The 21,883-nt window shown below is 35.1% G+C and overlaps 1 protein-coding gene across 1 annotated transcript in view; it reads left to right on the top strand.

Annotated features, from left to right (window-relative positions):
* The window catches only part of LOC145289786 (forkhead-associated domain-containing protein 1-like), a 129,844-nt gene that overhangs the window by 78,482 nt on the left and 29,479 nt on the right, over positions 1 to 21,883 (top strand). Inside the window, exons 18-19 of the mRNA XM_080136437.1 lie at positions 1,562 to 1,694; positions 4,113 to 4,248. Of these exons, the coding sequence (XP_079992563.1) occupies positions 1,562 to 1,694; positions 4,113 to 4,248 (269 nt within the window). The remainder of the gene's footprint in view (positions 1 to 1,561; positions 1,695 to 4,112; positions 4,249 to 21,883) is intronic.

The following is a 21,883-nucleotide window of genomic DNA, read 5'->3' as shown; positions in this document are numbered from 1 at the left end:
TTATAAAAAAATTAAATGACTTGAGAGCCATCAGCTATAATTGAAACCGAAACAAAAACTTATGAAGAATTCTTGGTAAAATTACTTATTACAAGAAATGGAAGTACATAACAATTAAACGACCCGGATGTAAGCATGGCACAGATACTAACACACATGCTATCGTATTAATATATAGATTGTTTCCATGAACTTCAGTTATTTTCCTCTGATTGATAATGAAATAAACATGTCTAATTAGTAGTCCAATTTTTTTTTTTTTTTTTTTTTAACTCATGTTTGTGTAATTTGATGTCTTTATTATCCATAATTTATTTCATGTGATCTGATGGTTCTGTTGTTCGTATTTGTTTATCCAATATGTGTCTAATTAGAATTCTTTCTAGAACGACATTGAGTACTTGATCCATTAGTGAAAATGTTTCTATGCAACGAACTGGATTCGAACTTGACACACTCAGGTTGTAAGTTTGTGTTGTTAACCATTTAGCCACCGTTACCTCCTTGTTTGTATTGTTTGATCCATGATACAATTCTGGATCTGTGAATTTTTCCAAATCCAAAGAAAACAGGATCTCTGCAACAACATGATGTCTTGTATCAAATGTTTAAGTACGGGAGTCATTCCAAAAGTAAGGCTTCCTGGTTTTTAACTCCAAAACTAAAACGTTTAAAAGCTACGAAGACGGGAGTGGAAACATTAAAACAAAAGACCTTTTGTACCCCAGAATTTATTTTTCTACATAGTTACCACCATTCTCATTGCATTTTTCCAGTCTCTTTTGATATCTCAGTTGTAAAAGTCCTGAGCATGCTTTGTCACTCAATTCTTTGTCTCCACTCTAAAATAGACGAACCCATTTCCTAACTGTGCTGACATCAACTGCATTGATTTCGTAAACGTTCCACTTACGCTAGGGAATGTTAATCGGTTCAATTTTTTTCTGCATGGAGGAATTTAATGACGTATCTCTGCTTCTGACACACGTCCATGACAGGGGTTACTTTCTTAGAGTCTTACATCGTCAATATCTGCAATAAAGTGATGAATCTTCCAAGTCATGAATATATAAGTTCAGTCATCATCATAATGCAATTTGCAATTCCCTCTGATCCATTCGTGCGAAATATAAAAAAAGGAGGCATTACTTTTGGAACGCCCCTCGCATTTAAAATTTTAATATTGAACCACATAATTTGAAATAAAAATAAGTATTTTCAAATACTGGCATAAGCTTCCTTACTGACCTGGACGGACAAAGAATAAAAGAAAGGAGGAAAGAAGAGAAGATGGAAACAAATATGTTGTAATGACTTCTTTTATCTCTTCTTCTTCTTCTTTTTTTTTATAATAAATTAATACATAATGTGTTTCCACTCCGTCAGAGTGAACCTGAGAGTAATGGTTATGAATAGATAACTGTACGCTTCTCAAAACTTGGGGCTTTATCACCGGATGGACTTTAAAATAATACCCAAGACCAGACAGCGTATGTGTATGTTTGAAAAATTCAGTTTATTATTTAGCAGCTTTATTTAAAAAATGTTTTTATATTTTAAGGCGAGAGAAAGCATCCTCAATTACATCCAAGAAAAATAATCAAGATCTCAGTGAAAAAATTGCATTATTGGAAAGATTTTTGCAGCAAGAGAAACAGGATCGGCATAAAATTGATCAATTTAATGACAGAGAGGTAAGTTGAAATACTCATCAGAATTTCTCCTCAGATGAACTTTTCTTGTTATTATAAATTATAGGAAATGAATCGATTAATAAGATAGACACTGGCAAAACTGAGATACTCGTATTTGTGGTGACATTCACCTAAGTTGGGTTGAGCTAGCTTCTGCCTGATGGAGACTGCAGCTCAAACCATAGCTGCACACACACGTTTCTGGACAAGATCACATGAGATGGCTAGCCACTTACGATTCCACTATTGAAGACCAATCTCTTGTGGGCTAGTGGGTGCTGCAAAGTCTCTTTCATGTAGTATTTCTCATTAAAAAATGTTTAATTTTTTAAAGCAAAGAGACCCAAATCCTAGCCTTAGTTTCTATTTAATCTGCAAATAGAATTCTTTCCAGAGATGATTGATGTAAAATCGAGGCAGGAGGAAGAGGTCAAAGGGTAAACAAAATAGTCGAACAATGACAAATGACATCACGTTTTCAAGCTAAGAGAAACAAAGGCTTTCAAATGAGTCTCTTACTAGAAGCCGTGTAAATAGGCACGACCAATAATGTAGGAAACATGTAATTCAAGATGAATGTTACTTTGATATCTATGTCACTCATTTCATTGAGTTAGAAAATGAATTTAAGAAGTAAACGAGTAGATAAGTCTCTCTTTCCTAAGTCCATTCTCTCCAAATAAAACCTTGAAGAAAACTCAGCAGATGTCTCCTTGTGTACTTTTTCTTCATAAAAAAGCAGCTTATTTCTACAGTATCCTCAAAACGAGTTTATTCATCTTAGTTAAACAGACGACATGATCGATAGTCACTCATGAAATAGTGACGATAAAGAGAATAAAAAGACCCTTTATAAATGGGATGCACGTATGTGTGAGGGGTGTTCCAAAAGTAAATCATCCTATTTTTCATTCCATCTGAATGGAAGGACTGCAAATTGCATTGTTATGATGACTGAACTTATGCATTCATGACCTGAAAGTTTAATCTCCCTGTTGCAAATATTGACGGTATAAGACCCTAAGAAAGCAACCCCTGTCATGGACGTATGTCAGAAGCAGAAATGCATTATTGAATTCCCCCATAAATAAAAAAATTGAACCGTAAAACATTCACCAATGTCAAATGTTTACGAAACTGATCCAGTTGATGTCAGCACAGTTAAGTAAAGTAAACACTTCGTCAAATCTCCACACTAACGTAATGTACTTGCAATAACCCTTATCCCTGAGTGGCTTCCGGGCCTTGATAAGTGGTGATCACTGTGTAAAAAAAAAAAAAAAAGTTAGGAGATGGGTTCGTCTATTTCAGAGTGGTTGCAGGGATGTGAGTGATAAAGCATGCTCTAGACACCCATGCACACCCACCACCTCATTGCTGGCAAAAGTTAATTGGAGATGGTAATGACTATATAAAAAAATAAATTCTGGAGCACAAAAGGTTGCTCGTTTTAATAGTACCACTCCTGTCTTTATAGCTCTTCAATATGTGAGTTAAAATAAATAGGAGGCCTTACTTTTAGAATGACCCTCATATAAAGGCTTTTATTTTGCTATTGAAAATGTTACTCTGTCTCTGTAATTCTCCTATATCACGAAAAATTTCCAGTCTTTTGCTCCGTGACAAGGTTAAAAAAACAACTGCCAACCTAAACTATCAACTAAACTCCAACCTCTGTCCCATCACCGAAATGTGGCATCCTTGTGCCTGTTTTACAAGTATTTCAATGGCAAGTGCTCTGACAAACTCCAAGCACTAGTAATCCACTAATGACAATATCCTTGACAAACCTGACAAGCAGCAAAATCCCACCCCTTCACTGTATAAATCTCTAGATGCTGTAAAGCCTTCTACTCGAATGGCTTTTTTCCCTCGAATTGTTGCACTCTAGAATTCTCTCCCGGGCCTCTGCTTCCCTGACTGTACTGACATGCTTAAATTCAAGAAAAATAATCCAGATCTCAGTGAAAAAATTGCATTATTTTCATTGAGATCTGGATTATTTTTGCAGCAAGAGAAACAGGATCGGCATAAAATTGATCAATTTAATGACAGAGAGATAAGTTACCCAACTACCTGAATAGTATCCCTGCAAATGTAATCCCAAATAGTAGCCCATAGCGACTAGGTGGCTCTGTGTCTTATTTGGGGTGAATTGACAAAAAAGAAAAAACTATATTAACAACGAGTTTAATTGTTCCTATTTTTCAGAACCAGCAAACATTTTTTTGGACATACAGAATTTGAAATGTAATGTAAACAGACATCTTGCTGCCCAACTCCCTAAATAGTATTCCTGCAAATCTGGTCCCAAATAGTATCTCCTCACGACTAAATGGCTCTGTGCCTTGTTTGAGGTGTAGTAACATAAAAAAAAAACGATTTCTAGTAACAAGTTTAATTGTTTCGATTTTTCAGAACCAGCAAACATCTGAATTGGCTAATCTCGGTGCTCAGTGTCGAGGAGAGAGACATGAACAAGTGATTAATCGCCAGCGAACAGCCCTTGCTGAACTGCGTCAGAAAATCAAGACAATAGAACAGAATAAATTCCGTGAGTAAATACAAATTCAAGACATAACAAGAAAGATGAAGAGAATCTTCTACCATTTCAGTCTCAGCTTGTCTGCTCATGTCAGCATTATGTCTTCCTGGCATTGGAAACTTGTCGCAGTACAAGGAACAACTTGAATAAAATCAAATAGAAAATGCAACTTGTATCTTTGGAATGATTTTCAAGTTTTTTCACTACTTTTCCGGGTTTTTTTTTAATAATTATTTTCTTTTTTTCATTCCTTTTTAATTTTTTTTCTATCTTTTTTATGTTCGTTCAAATAATCCATTTCAATTAATGCATTACAATAAGAAGGCGTTGAAATACATGGTTAGAAAGAGAAAGAGTTGTGTAGCAGAAAGAAAAGAGAGATCCATACCTCCTATTCATCTCAGAAGATACAACCTAGGCAGACATTGGTTTCTGTATGTCACTCTGTACAGTGTCAACATTTTCTTCGTTTTAGTGTTTAGTCTGTTTATATCTTTTTGTGGCCAGTTAATATTACCAAAGTCGTATGTTATCACAGACATGGCTAGTTGGTTAATGGCAGTTACATTATTTTTGTTTGTAAGCTATGTTTTAAAAATTTTCCTTAGCATACATAATATCTGCCAGTTTTTTCTCTCAGCTGAGCATGCTCAATTAAATCGTTCTCTTCTATGCTATGGTATTTATATTGTTCCTGCCCTTCTAAGTTTTTGATGCCAGTATCTTCACCAAAATTGTGTGTTTTCCATCTAGATTTTCTTACCAGCTTTGATGGAGTGCTTGGCACATTTGTCTTGACTAAACATTATTCCAATATCTTTGGAGAAGGTATGTATGACCTGTAAAAGTCGACTTGAGACAGTGTCTGAATTAGCAATAACAGCTTGAGGTCATCCATGAAGAGCAGATGGTGACTCTTGTTCAGATTTTATTGGCAGCCCTAGCCAGATTGTAGACAGTTTTTATTCAGTATTTTACTTAGCATATCTATCACCAGGCAAAAGAGTAAAGAAGATAAGGTATTCCTTTGGAAGATTCCCTTTGAATCTTGTCATCAGGAATTCTTATTGTTCCCTTAGTATGCCTTAATAATATTATTGTTTGTTACATTTTTATATGTACAGCCATGGTTTCTTTGATCAAGGCACTGCAGTAGCCATTTGTGGTCACACTATCATATGCTTTTTGGTAATTAATCCAAGTAATGCTTAAGTTCGTCTGCCTTTTCCCACAGTCTTAAAGGATGATCTTATTAATCAACAACTGGTCCTTTGTGCCTAAACACTTCCTTCCACACCCTGCTTGTTCTTTTTTGCAGGTATGCTTCGGAGGAGGTTAGGGTTCATGAATGATGTATGCAATCAAGCAATTGAAGAGCTTGTAGACAGTAGTGAGATAGCAGATGGGTCTATATTTGCTAAGGTGATTGTGTATATCCTCATTCTCAAACAGAGGCCTCCAGTAATCCTTCATCCCTTGAGCAGTCATGCATTTTTAAAAAAAAAGGTCAGTTTTGGTTTTCGCACTCGCTCTCCTATTGTATTCTTTTGGCAAGTGCTAGGATCCTGCTCTCAAGTTCTGTCACTATGTTTTTCAGTTCCCCTACTTTTGTCTCACATGTTTAACTGAGTCTGCAAACGATGTTCTTCAGCTGCACTGCAGGTGAAGAACAGGGAATTGTTTAATTTGTGACAATTCCTTTCTGCAAAGATTCAGTTGATTTTGCAGCTTCTGTTTCCAATGTTTTAAATCCTCACTATATTTTAAAATAATAAATGTCTTGTTTTGTGTTCCATTGTTTTTGGAATTGAAGGCCTGTTTTTTCTAACAATGTAGAGTCATGCAACATATGAAATCCGGTTCAGAGTTGTGTTGTATGGGATAAGCCTCTGGAGAGCTATTTGTTTTATTGCTGCTCTGGTAGTTCTTATGGTTTAAACTTTTGGCAGCTGAGGTTTTTTCTCCAGTCCTATCCTCTGGCCTTTCTCAATGATCTTACTAAGCTCTTCTGCCAGGGCTAAATGCTCATCATTCGGTTCTGGTAATTCCTGAAGTAGTGGTGGTGGTTTAGGTGAAGTAATTTCATTACTGATAATGGTAAGGCAGAACCAAGGTCCAGTGAGGGGTTGTTTTGAGGTTTTAGCTGATAGTGGCGAAACACCTGCCAAAAGAAGATCCTAGTGGTAACATGGATTCATGGTGAGATGTCATTAGCCCAAACAGTTTGGGTGGTGATGTGTTTTTGGCTGTGCTTTTGAAGTGGTGCATTGGATTGTGGGAATCATGATGGAACATTCTAGTGGATTCTTTTTGTTTTTATGAGAATTGATATTTCTATTATTTTATTCTTGGAATCGTTTGAGATGAGTAATTTGTATATTTATTTGTGGACTGTTATCTTCATCTTCATAGTTCTTCCACAACGTTTCGGCCAACTAAAAATGCTTTGCTATATTTGTTTGGAACACATGATATAAAAAACACTGATGATTTGGAATTAGCCCAAGATTTCAGAAAATAGTTACCTCCTCTGTTAAGGTACAAATTATTCTGCTTATTTTTCTACTTTTTTAATTTTCACTAATTTTCTTCAAAAATTATTTTACTTAATAATTAATTTTCAACTTTATCGTTTTTCATAATTTTTGGATATGTTCAATATTGTGACATGGCAATTAATTAGATGCAATTGGTTTTATTTGAAATTCAATATTTTGATTTTCAAATTTCGCTATTAAAATGAAGAAGCACTCATTTCTTTATACAAGTAAAATAAATTATTTCAATGTTGATGCATGATAAAAATGGTAGACATATGAATGACACACTTAAATAAACAGGAAAAAAGGTTTGACATAAAGATTCTCGAATTTGATGACACATCTGAAGAAAGTCATGGTGACATTGACCGAAACATTGATAAAATAAAATCCAAGATGTGAACGGTAATTTAAATAATTCAACAGTGCTTATTCAGACTGGCACTTATAATGATAAACAAAAAATGAAGAAAAACTTATATATTGTATCTACTTGTCACAGAATGGAGATTGTATATTCCGAAAGTCACAAACATTGATCAAGTATTTTTTTTTTTTATTTACGGAAAACAAATTTGTCGTTTTTTTTTTTTACCGATAAGTAACAGACGAGACCATGTTTTTCTAGAGAATATAATAAAGGGAGATAATCAGATATTATTTTGACAGTTTTCATATTAGGGTTCGCTGCCCTTGTTCATCGATTCGGTGATTGTAATATGGACATTTTTTTTACCCTCGTCGAAACAGTGAAATTTGAGTTTCTTGAATAAAAGAAAAAGAAAACTACTTGATCAAATTATGTGAGTTTTTTTCATCTTTGTCCCGTGACTGGTAACAGAAATTTCTGTATTTGATTAAATTTTAAATGCCGCCATAAGTGTGAATCTAAATAACTAATCAATTAAACTAATGCAAATATTTAGTCTGTTGTTTTAAAGCAAATAAAATTGATTAAAGTTTTTGTGGTGAGACAGAAATATGCTCCTTTCTTTATAGTTCTGGATAGAGGCTAAGCCCCCCCCCCTTTCCCCAAATATTTAAACTACCATAAAATATATATTTTAAAATTTATTTCAAATATCATAAAATATATATTTTAAAATTTATTTAGAATTCTATAAAACATATATTTTAAAATTTATTGAAAATTCTATAAAATATATATTTTTGAATTTATTTAAAATACCATAAAATATATATTTTAAAATTTATTTCAAATATCATAAAATATATATTTTAAAATTTATTTAGAATTCTATAAAATATATATTTTAAAATTTATTGAAAATTCTATAAAATATATATATTTTTGAATTTATTTAAAATACCATAAAATATATATTTTAAAATTTATTGAAAATTCTATAAAATATATATTTTTGAATTTATTTAAAATACCATAAAATATATTTTTTTAAATTTATTTAAAATACCATAAAATATATATTTTAAAATTCATTTAGATTTCCTTAAAATATTTATTTTAAAATTTATTTGAAATACAATAAAATATATATCTTAAAATTTATTTAAAATACCATAAAATATATTTTTAATTTTTTTTTTAAATTATGCTGCCTGTACACAAATAAAATTGATTACAAAAATTTTTGTGGTAAAGAGTTCATAAGTTTTCTCCTCTATAATTGTAAATAAGGGCTAAACCCTCACTATATTTTAAAATAAGCATTTACTCTGTTGTTTTTGTTTTGTTTTTGTTTTTCAAACAAATAGCATCAATTTATTTTAGTTAAAGGTGTACTTCTACACGCATTTCATATTGTTTTTAATAGAGGATGTCACTTCAATGTCATATATTTTTTTTAGATATACCTACGTTTTTAATTTTTTTTTTTTTTGTGAGGGATTTTGCTGTCACTCGGATTTAAGGTTAGTTGTAAGAGAGAACTTTTTGAGAGGGGGCTGTTGTCACCCGAACTTATTAACTTAGGATTAAGAGACGATTTTATGGGGAGAGACATTCGAACTTGGGGAGAGTAGTAGATTAATTTGAACACACATCCACAAATAGATAACTTTAAACTAAGAGCATAATATTTATTTATATATGGTGTTACAGAAGGTGATGCCAAAACAAGTTAATAAGTATTCACATTTTGCTGAAATATGAAACACACACACACACACACACACACACACACACATGCGCGCGCACAAATACACATATATATTCCGATTTTTTAAAAGATTCACACAAATTTACTTGATGTGCCTGAGAGTGTTCTTGGATAGGCTTTATATCGGAATGCAGCTAGTAAGTACCATAAGTCAATTATCGAAAAAATCCGATTAAAGAATGAACAGTCTGATCTTGATTAAAGTTAACACTCTTATACAGCCTAACATCACAAGTGCAATTAAGAAGTTTCATCACTGTACATGTAGAAGGGTCTAGCATATAAAATCAACTGTAGACTCTTTGATAAGAAATGGGCATGTTCGAAATGAAGGTTTCTATTTAGAGCACAATAGAACCATAATCTTTAACTTCTGCATTTTAAACTTTAATTTAAACCATTATATAAAATTATTTTATAAAATCAACAGTAGATTCTCTACAGTGCAATGTAGACTACAATGTATTGTGGACTAAGTCACTGTGGGGAGGCATGTGAAGCTTCTTTCCGGTGCAGCATGGTGGGTCCTCAAACAGAGCAGCATTTTAAAACAGTATTCATTCTTTTGTTGAATGTTTTCTGACTCTAATAATGTTTCTACTATGTCGTTATTATTCTAAATAATTATTTTTTTTATGTTAAATTCATATGCCGACGTCCAGGTTTCCAATCCATATCTCGCCCTAATAATGTTATAATTAGAAGATAGTAAGAAACATTATCAGAATTTTAATAGTAAATATAAATGAAAAAAACTAAGTTAGGTAAACTCCAGCCCGGATACAAGGACAGATGAAAGACCTTGGCCTTAATTCACGCCATTCTGACTGAACTGATTACATACATTACTGGTGGCATACTTCAGCCATTTCAAAGATGTGGAACAGTTGAATGTTACACGTCTATTCATCTCCAACTAGTCTGCCAATATACCAAAATTCCAAGGGAACCATAGTTAAACTGCTAAATAAGATTTGTTTTTATTATCTAACGTTTCTGACCGAATTCATACTTGGTTGACTCCACCATATAGTTTCAAAACGTTTCAACCATTACTACAACATAGCAGTTGGAATCTGATGATTGTTATGCAAGACTGTTATCTGTACAGTTCGTTCTGTCAACAACAGGGACATATGACAAGGTGCTGCCTGGAAAAAGCTTATTAGAAAAACGGTCTCTCAGAGACAAATGGAAGGATGAAAAATGGTGGAAATCAGAAAGCATAAATACACAAGTGCCCCACAACTGTCTTTTCTCCCATACTACAAACAGAACTTCAGCGGTGGATGCTGGAGAAACCAGCAGTGGAACTGATACAAAACATAGATAGATGGAACAGAGATCAACTAAGAACCAAGTGGAAGAACAAGAATTCCATTCACAAGAAATAAGAAATGAATGAGGAGGGGTCACGTATGACAATAAAATTTCCAGGCTCACCAGTGAAGACGAAGAATAAGAAGAATAAGAAGAAGAAGAAGAAAAAGCTTCTAAAGTTTCTCTTTAGAAGCTTTTTCTTCTTCTTCTTCTTCTTCTTCTTCTGAATGAAAAAGAAGAGGATAAAGAACAAAGCACAATTGATAAACATCCAGCCCCAAAACAAATTCCCTAGAGAACATTACTCTATCCTACACCCCTACACTGCTGACCCCTGCTCCAACAGCAATACCCGCCTCGCCCCCCCCTCCAAATCTTAAATTGGGGAGGTAAATCTACAGTGTTGATTCCATGTCATTTGGAATAAGTTTACCCGTTATCCAAAAGAGAAATATGAAAACTGCAGGATTTCCAACATTTGCTGAGAAAAGGCATCAACATGTCGGATGAACATTTTGTAACGACCTTTGTGAGACTACCAGTTGACTTCAGAAATTCTCTTTGAAGTTATAAAGAGAACCATACCTGGAACGAATCTAAAAGTTGAAAAAAGACTCCTTCCTGAAAGAACTGCCACCGATATATAAAAGAAAAATCTCAATTTTTGTTTAACTACTAAAAAAACACTCATGTTTCATCTAAACATCAACAGAATTGAGTGCAGTGGCTAGAATACCAGGAAACTGACCAGTAGTTACACTGAACATAGTGAATATTGTTGGCGTCCTTGCCTTGGCAGATATTGGAATTGTGTGTAACACTGCTTAAGGTAAGTTTATTGCGCTTTTCTTGATTAGTTTGTGTACTCAGAATGGATGTAAATTGCATCTCAGGATGGGTATAGCTGAAATTCAGGAGACCCGTTACACTTTCTAGAAGGGATGGATAAGTGCTTGCTGACAGTTATCATGCTTTTCAGTATACAGCGGCCATTCCAGAAGAGGTGTTTAATAATAAAATAAAGTCTTTATGTTTAGGTGCAGGGTGTTTATATGGGTCCCTTTTTATTCTCTTCATCGTCACTGGTTCTGCGTTTCATGAGTGGCCATCAATCGTTTCATATGTTTAGCTATGATGAATAAAACTCTTTTCATCATTACCGTTTCTTCTTGTGGTTGCTATAGAAATAAGCTTCTTTTCGTGAAGAAAGGGGACATAAGAAAACGTTCACTGAGTTTTCTTTAAGATTTTATTTGGAGAGAATGGATTCAAAAGAAAAAGAGAGTGAGAGAGAGAAAGAAAGAAAGAAAGAAAGAGAGAGAAAGAATCTTATCATAGCTAATTGTTTACTTATAACCTTTACTTTATAACTTACTGAAATGAGTGGTGCAGACGGACAGACACTTGAGGTAACATTCCATTAGAATATTTCTACATTATTATCTGATTCACACAGTTTTTATCTAGAAACTGATTTGAAACTGTTATCCCCTGCCTCAATTTTCATTCAATCTTGGGTACGATTTTATTTTACAGATCTTTGTTATCATGCACTCAGTCACTTGTCAAAATTCATCCTAGCTAACTTAATCACCATTGACGTAGGGTCCCTAATATGTTACGCCTGTCCACGCCTGTGTGGTGGTGGTGGTGGTGGTGTTGTTGTATGCCAATCACCCTAGATAGGTTGAACCGGCTTTCCTCAGAGGAGAAAACGTCAAGGGAATATAAATTCACAGGCGGTCCCTGGTCACCTGTAATATTTGATACATTTTTAGTCAGGAAGCCTGTTCTGGTAGCACCAGATGCCATAACAGGTACTACCACTCTGTGTCAAAGTGGACCTGGGAGCAATGTTAACTAAGGGACAACTGCACACTCCTCACAACTCCCAAATGTGGCCTCACCACTGGATGTCTTCTAAAGTCATACCCAGGTTAGAGTTGAAGCATATTACCTTCGATACACTGCTTGTGCCTGCTGAGATATTTTTTTGCTTTCCTTAGAAGTTCATGTTAATTCTCCTATTTGTAGGGCTAGACTATGATATGACGCAAATTAGAGAATCTTCTCTGTCCCCACCCCGACCAGTGATAGCTTGGTTATCATCTAAGAAGGGGCATCACTATTGGTGAATATATTTTTAACACAAAAAGTTAAACAGCTACAAAGCTGGAAGTAGTACCATTAAAACAAGCAACCCTTTTATGTTTCGGAATTCATTTTTCTATATAGTTACCATCGTTCTCAATGCACTTTTGCTAGGAATTCAATGACGTATTTCTGCTTCTGATGCACGTCCATGACAGAGGTTGCTTTCTTATAGTCTCACACTAATAATATCTGCAATAGAGTGATGGAACTTTCAGGTCATGAATGCATAAGGTCAGTCATCATAACAATGCAATGTGCAATCTCCTCTGGTCCATTTGGGCGGAAAAAATAGGAGGCATTACCTTTGGAACACACCTCGTATATATATATATATATATATATATATATATATGACATAATGCGGACCGAGCGATGCCGAGTGACCTTGCTAGTCGACACGAATTCAGAGGAATTCGCACGGCTGAATTCTAATGATGATGATGATGATGGTTTGATGTTGTTTTAAACAGAAATGTCTATGGGATTTTGTCAGAGAGAGAAAAAACAAATAATTGTTCTTATCTTATTGTTAGAAATCCGTTAACAACGAAAAGGTTGTTTTTAAACCCTCTGTTGAGCAATACGAAGAAATCCAGAGATTCTTAAGCTGACAGCTTGGGGTGGGAATCGGGGGTGAGGGGTGACTAATAACTCCTAATTACATGATAAGGAACACCTCAGTGCAATGAGGGTTAAAAATGGGGATAGATAAAGCCGAAAGGAGGAGTAGAAATCAGGGAAACAGAGAGAGGGAGGAAATTCAAAAGAGGAAAGGAAAGAGAAAAAGAGTGACTCCAGAAAGGTGGAAGGAGGAATTACTGATTTGATAAAAACAAGACACTTGGCTAATTGGGGTCTTTTTTCGCTGATCCCTTTCCGTGGACTGATGGTAGATGAAGAACGGAGAACTTGGTAAAAGAAACAAAACTGCCAGCCCCCTAAGTTGCATGACTAGGCCAGTGTGTAACTATTATTTGTAAATTTAAAGACAATAATCAATTCTATGTTAAGAAAAACCAATTAAGTTTTGACTTTATTTTCTTTGATTGGAACGCCGTTGTGAATGCAATATATTTCTCCGATAGCCCAGGTGACGGTTGGAAGCTGATTTGAAAGCAGAACCGGAGAGCGACCTACGACAACGGCGAAGACGAATGCGACTACTAGACAAAACCATGGGTAATGCCACAGGTATCGGCTACGGGTGCATTTCAATCACAAGGCTATGCACCTGAGCTGAGCTGCACTGGAGGGGTTACATATATAATGTGTGTGTGTGTGTAAATATGATTCTTCAATTATATTTCACCTTTTATTTATACCAATCCTTTAATTTATGAAGCTCAATGTAATTAAAGAGCATATAACAAATAAATGACAAAAATCTATATTCCAGATTATAAGATGTTGACCATCATTACCATTTATTTGAAGTATGTATGCACAATTCTTGACAGCACCTGTTTCGTAGCGCAAAATCATTCATTTAATTATTATATCAATCAATGGATCTATTTCGCCCTTAACTCAACTTCTCTCCCACGTTTCGGATTTTGTAATCATGTCCATATGCATTTATTTTCTTTTAAAAATATTGATAAGTGCTTTTTCTTCTGATGAGTTAAGGGCGAAATAGATTAATTGATTGATATAATAATCAAATGAATGATTTACACTACAAAACAGGTGCTGTCAAGAATTGTGCATGTCAACATACTTAAAGGAATAAATGGTAAGATGGTCAACATTCTTAAATTTTAAAATATAGACTTTTGTCATATATATATATATATATATATATATATATATATATATATATATGACAAAAGTCTATATTTTAAATTTTAAGAATGTTGACCATCTTACCATTTATTCCTTTAAGTATGTTGACATGCACAATTATATATATATATATATATATATATATAATATATATATATATATATATATATATATATATATATATATATATATATATATATATATTAAAATTATTTATACAAACATTAATGGCTACATATATGCATACATGTTTCTGTAATCACCCGCGTTGGGGGATTACGTCTTCAGGCCAAGAATTACCGTTGAAAACTCGGGTGATTACACAAACATGTATGCACATATGTAGCCATTAATGTTTGTATAAATAAATTTAATATACCTGCTCTGTTCACTCATTGAGCACTCTTTGGTAGACACATGTTGTTTCATTGAATGTACTTCTAGGAAACTAAACTCTACTGGCTATATATATATATATATATATATATATATATATATATATATATATATATATATATATATATATGTTCTAACCGTAAATATTAGGGCTTGTATATTCTATTTTTTATATTAAAATTTTGCATATTATTAAATGTTTAGTTGAAGTTTTTGAAAAGTATAACATGTCTCTTCATCATTTTTTAGGTACAAGTACTCTAATCTACGAATTGAATACGCATGTACATGTACAAAATACATTTTATTTTGTTCATAGCATTGAAGCATCTCATCATGATATACGAAATAGAGACAGAGAAGAATGCCAAAGTAAAATTTCGAAAGAAGAAAAAATGTCATTTCATTTATTTTCCAATTAAAATAAATTTATGTTTTGTATCTTTGTGGAATTTTACACTTAGCATTGTTTCATGTTTCATTCTTTCTCTATATTTTGTGTGTCATTATGTGAAATATCGTGAAATACATTCTTCAGGTGCTTCAAGTGAGATCTTCAGTGATGCATTGCCTTCATTGCCAATTTTGGATTAGCTCAGACAGTCACCTGACTCTGAGTACGCTAGGCTGTTTCCTTGAAAGCTAACAACTAGGTGTACCGATATTGCAAAAAAAAAAAAAAAAAAAAAAAAAATCATGTTCTGACATTTGTCCACGTGTTTAAAAAAAATTTTTTTTTTAATATATATAAGCGTTGACTGTCGTCTAGACGGTTGAGTTTCAATTCCAGCTTGAGGTAGTTGCTTGTTTGTCTGCACTGAAGAGTTGTGAGAGAGCCAAACAGTCTGTCTATGGTTGACTAACATATGTTTCCTTTTTGGGTGGAGCATATGGGTAAATGAAATAAACTGTCATTAGTGCATAAATGCAATGTTCTTTGTATGAGCATATGGAGCTTCCAGTGTTTAGCAATGTGATTTCCTACATTAGTGGCCTGGCAAGGCCACAGGGGAGACAACCAAGCAAAAAAAAAAACCCCAAGCAAAACACAACCTAAAGCAGCAAAACTAAAGCTGGCCTGCCAGGAGACTATATTAACAAATGTAAGCAAATTTGAACATATTTTACTGATTTGAAAATATAGGTTCTTTTTTTATCAATTGTCATAAAATTTATTCATATTATAATCTTTAAAAAACCTGCAAATTGTCATGTACTTTTGTTCCATAGAACCAAAGCTATGAGCATTTTAATATTCAATTGTGCTACAAGTGTGTGTATACATATATATATATATATATATATATATATATATATATATATATATATATATATATATATATATATATATATAAAACTGGGTCTATCGCTTTATTGTAGATTGATAAAATATCAATATTTCACTAAATATATGTCACAAAAAAAAACAAAATTCTATAATCAAATGACTGCTTTATTTCCCTAAATTTTATTCAAATTCATGAGATATTCACAAAATTATGATATTTTATTCTTTATCAAGGAATTTCCACTGTCCATCGCTTTATTGCAGGTCTCTTAAAATGTTGTATTAGGGGAAAAATACAATGTCTAATCATGAAAACTTTACTTTTTATTATATTTTTCTGTTAAAGAATAATAAACAAAAGCACATCATAGGTGCTAAGCTTCAAATAAATGAATTATTTATCGCCATATCCACCAGTTTTGTAAATAACTTCCACCGAAGAAGTCAATTGTTTGATCTGAAAAGGAGTTATGGTTCTGGCGACATCAACTACTTTCTTCCATGGGCCATCCTTTGAAGTAAATTGCTCTCCTCCTCATAAACACCTCTTTTCAATATTGACCAGAGATGTTAAATCCGGAGAACACGGTGGCCAGCTCATGAGGGTTTCTCCAAAGAAGCCCATAGATTCAAGGAAGGTTACAGTCGCTCTAGCAGAATGGGATGGTGCATTGTCATGCGTAAAAATCATCTGAAAGCGACATGACAATGTTAGGTCATCTAGCCACGGTGACAAATGTTTATCCAAAAAAGGTATGTATGCATTGCTGGTAAGTTTTACACCCTCTGGAACTCTGAATGGTCCAACCAACTTATTCCCAATGATTCCCGTCCAAAACATGATGCCTTCACCTCCTTGTTGGTGATGAACTCTGTAAGGGGTTGGAGTTCCGTTCAGGTTCCAAACTTTGGCCCATCCATCTAGACCGTCAAGAGTAGCATGAGTCTCATCTGTAAATAGGACACGTTGGAAATCCATTTTCATGTAATTTTATGCCCAAGCCATTCTATTTTTCCCTATGTTGTTTGCTCAAGTTTTTTTGTTTGTTTTTTTTTTAACAAGGTAGTCACTATTCATCAAGGCCCAGAAGCCACTCGGGGATAAGGATTATTGTGTGTACAGTATGTTAGTGTTGGAGATTTGATAAAGTGTCTTACTTAAGAGGGCGGTTCATCAGGAATTTGTTTACATTGGACTTGAAGACATCCAGGTTGTAGTCAGGTGGGAAACAGGCAACCGGAACAGAGTTCTACAGGCGTACACTTCTAAGAAAGAAGCTTTGTTCATGGAATCTACGTTTTGATTTTGGCACAGATCAGGAGTGGGAAAAATTTGTGACAGTGGTTTCAGCTAGGCGGGTGTTTATCGTGAAAGATTGGAGAGGGGGGACCAGATATTGGAGTTCAGACGAGCACCTGCCATGGTAGTAACGATAAAACAAAGACAGGCTCGCAACGTCTCTCCTGTGGGAGAGAGGTTGCAGGGAAGAGAAAAGGGCATCACCCACTAGGCCACGAAGATCCTACCATTTTTCCAGTGACCTTGGCAACTGACTTGATGTACATGTTCCATTTCAGGTCAGGAGTAAAGGTCAAACCCAGAAGCTTATCAAAATATGGAGCTTCCCTAGACGAGAGCCACCCATTTCAATTGATACCAGATGGGGATCAGAGCGTTGATGAGGTAAAGATAGAAGCTTGGTTTTAGATGCATTAAAAGTAACCAGCCACCTCCTCCCCCACTATACCATGCACTCAAGATCAGAGGAGAGAGAATCTGAGAGAACTTTTTCATTTACGGCCTTTGATGTGTTGCCATAGATGGTCGTGTCATCAGCATAGATGTCAATGAATGATTTAAGTATGTGTTTAGGGAGATCATTGATGCATATCAGGAAGAGAGTTGGGCCTAGCATGGTCCCCTCAGGGACTCCAGCATTAATATTGAGGGGCTCTGATTTCTGCCCATCAACCACTACTCTTATGAGCCTATCAGAGAGAAATGATTTAATGATTGAGAAAACATTTCCAGCTATACCATAGCTGAAAATCTTGTGAAGTAGTCCCTTATGACATACCTTATCGAAGGCCTTGGATATGTCAAGAGCAATTGCCCTAGAGAGGAAGCCTTTGTCAAGAGATTCGCTAATCCTATGAGATATAACAGTTAGCACATCTGCTGTAGATCTGGCAGAGCGGAAACCATATTGCATGTCACTAAGAAGGTTATTTCTGCTGAGGTGGTTGACTACTTCTCTATTTAATATGGATTCCAGCAACTTACTCATGACACACAGGAGACTTATTGGTCTGTACTGAGAGGAAGATGACTTATCACCTGAATTCTTAAATACAGGGCATACTGATGAGGTTTTCCAGGGTGTTGGGAAGCACTTCTCTTTAAGGCAACGCTTAAACAGTTTTGTAAGTATGGGGGCAAGTTCTGGTTGTAGCTTTTTCAGCTCTATAACTGGAATGCCGTCAGGGCCAGTTGCTTTACTGGAATCAAGGTTCTCGATTAGCTTGGCGACCTCACGCACAGATATTTGTATGTTGCAGAGCATGTTGTCTGTTATAGGAGGAAATACGGGGAGTTGATGTCCTTCGTCGCATAGGTTAAAATTAGCTGCAAAGTTCTTGGCAAATAGTTTGGCCTTATCTGATGCTGACGAGATGACCTCAGATCCATTGATGATGGTTGAGATAGAATGCACGCTTCTGTTCAGGATCCTGTTTGCTATTTGCCAAAAATGGTAGGAACCAAGCCGCTGCTCAGCTACTTTGGAATTAACGGACTGAGCATATAGCTCTCTTGCATTGTTTATTACTCTTTTACAGTGGTTGCTGGCAGTCCTGAAGGCAGCTTTAATCTAAGTGCATTTATTACGTTGGTAGCTATGGAAAAAGTGATTTCTGTGCACAATAGCAGCAGTACATTCTGAAGAGAATCATGGCTGACTGTTAGGTTTTTGTTGGAATTTTTTGGATGATATGAATCGGTCTATGCATACAATTAGCCATTCGGTCAGGTCTGATACTATGGAGGACACATCCTTCTTAAACATGGAATGTAGGGGTAGATCGAATATAAGTGTACAGAAGCTATCCCAGTCAGCGGTAGACTATCGATATATAGTATGGTGAAGAGGTACATCTGAAGACTTATTGCATTTCGTTTTTATCTTAACTGATACAACCGAGTGGTCGGAAGATCCCAGAGGAGACAGAACAGAACATGAACATAGCTCAGGGGAAGTTGTGAGAAAAAGGTCTAGAAGGCTATCATACTGACCGGAAGTATCGGGCACTCGGGTGGGTTCGGGACAATCTGGGTGAGGTCATACGCAATGGCAAAATCATGACAGAACCTCCCCTCATCATCTGTCTTGTTAGAGTGGGTCAGCCATTCCACATTGTGGACATTGAAGTCACCACAAATGTGGATGTTAGCTGAAGGGTGAGCAGACAGGATGTGGTCAATTTTTTCAGATATGATCTTAAAGATAGTAACTCTGCTATTGTGGGGGCGATAGAAGGCAAATATAAATGCAGTGGTGTAAGCAAGTGTAACCCAGAAGCACATATAAGGTAAATTAGGGTCTTCTCTGGAGATACCCCTACCACACGGAAAACCATCTTTAATGTAGGCACATATTCCATGTCCATGGCGATCTTGGGGGTTAGATTTAGATATAAAGTTCGAGTATCCTTTAATTATGAATTCGTCAAGGGAAGTGGTCGGCCTTATGCCAGTTTCACTTAGGAAGAATATGTCTGGTTTCGTCTCCTGTAATTGGGTTTCAACCTCTGGAAAGTTGGAACGTAGACCCCTGATGTTGGAAAAGGAGACATGGTAGGAAGGGTCTGTGTTGGAGGATGGGGTTCTAGGTTTACACGTGTTATTTTTCTGGAGGTATTTCATGTTGAGGATTGGGATTTGTGGAACAGGTCGACAGACTTGGTTAGAGCAGGACAGAGAGGGAAAGTAAGAGAGAAAAAGAGAGGATTTTTTTTTTATAGCCATGATAAGGTAAAGCCGTAACAGTTACCCACTAGTATGGCATCGAGAGGCCCCACCAGAAACTACTGCATGGTCCAGAGTCCATTCACCAAATGGCAATACAGCAGCCCCCGTATTTTACACCGTTTGATAGGATGGCCTCCTTAGTGGTTAATTCAAGGTTCGGGTCCCTGACTATCAGGTGGATAACGTCAGCTCAGATGAAACGTTTACCTCCAGCACCCTTACTAGTGACATGGCCACAAGGATAGACATAGGAACAAAAAATTTTCGACATCTCAGGCTACTGTTCACGAAGTACTGTGGTCCTGGAGAGCAGCTTTTTCTTCACCTTTTGTCAGAAACATCACTCATTGAGGACTGAGGGACAAATAAGAGGAAGCGAGAGTAACGAGAACTACCAATAACGCATCCACAATGCATTGTCTTCTCTCCATTAAAAAAAGGGAGGCGGTAAGGACTTATTAATATTTACTTAGTATAAGTCCGTCGCTCTAATTTGAAATTTAAGATATTTGAAGATAAATTCCCCTCCCATAATTACGGATGAAATGAAAATGGAATAGATATAGATTACTGTAATTTCCGTTTAAGAGTGTTCAGTTTTTCTTCTTCCCAAGAGACACTTCAAACAAAGTAATTATAATAAGGACAATTTAGCACTGATATTTTCAAAAAAATCGGTCGGGAGTTTCAACGTGTTCAGATATTCATTAAACTTATTTCTTCTTTGCCAAAAAGGCACCACCATCGCGTTGGAAAGTTTTCCACTCACTGACACTTGTCATTCGAGTTTCGGTGCTTATGGCGAAAGGGGTGGAGAATGGGTTATGTGGGTGGGATATTTTCGTTTAAGTGAGGCCTTGGAATAGTTTTGATGTTCCTTGCCATCTCATTACACACATTATATCGGGCCTGCCTGGATCTTGGAGCGATTCCAGCTCTTGCATAAATGGAAGCACTAGTACTGTTTGGGTTTCGATTGATTTCCCTATAAATTTTCCGAATATCACGATGTGAAAGGTTTCTCCTGGTGTCCTTATCCTTTCTGGATTTGGTGTTGGGATTGTTCGCGAATGAAACTAAACTTCTAGATCCCTTTCAAGCTCCATAACTCAATCTTTGATGACAATTCTTTTGCGAATCCAGCAACAATCCTTTCCTTTTCCATAACCGTTAATCGCCCTTTTTTGGTATTTTAAAAGATCTGCAATAAAGCGATGGACAGTATAAATTATTTGATAATAAATAAAATATAACTTCGTGAATATCGCATGGATTTGAATAAAATTTTGGTAAATAACTAACCGTGACACAGTCATTTGATGATATAATTTTAATTTTATTGTGACGTATATTTAGTGAAATATTGACCTTTAACTATTCTGCAATAAAGCGATTGACGCATTATATATATATATATATATATATATATATATATATATATATATATATATATATATATATATATATCACCTTTTTTTGGCAATTTTATAAGTTCCAAATCTCAGCGACTATTGATTAGAATTTAACAAATGAAGGCTCGTTGGAAAGGTAATTACCTGAAATGTGTAGTGGACTATGTAACATCTTCCTGTTAGGGCGCACATTAAGGAGATCATCCATAATCCAGAGCCTATTAATACATTCACCTTTTAGGTGACTTGCAGGAAGATACCGTATTTGTATATGTATATATGTATATTTATGCATGAATATGTATAAATTTCCTACTCCCTCTCTCTTGTGTATATTTTCTATGTAAGAGATACAAATGCCCCCCCCCTTTTTTTCTATCTCTTTCCTGTATATTTATATGCGGGATATATCCTTCCTTATTCACACTCTCTTTTACAAATTTTTTGTTTTGTTTTTCTAATAATAATATCCATTATATATTAATATATATGTATAATCTCCCCCTTTTTTTCTCTTCTCTCCTTCCTTTCTCCTTGTACATATTTATTTTATGGTAATTGAACTGGCAGATGAATTTGCCATA

Source organism: Euprymna scolopes, chromosome 2 (assembly GCF_053919585.1).
Source record: "Euprymna scolopes isolate OS-2025 chromosome 2, ASM5391958v1, whole genome shotgun sequence".
NCBI lineage: Eukaryota > Metazoa > Mollusca > Cephalopoda > Sepiida > Sepiolidae > Euprymna > Euprymna scolopes.
The sequence above is the reverse complement of the archived record's forward strand: the minus strand, read 5'-3'. Positions and strand labels throughout refer to the sequence as shown.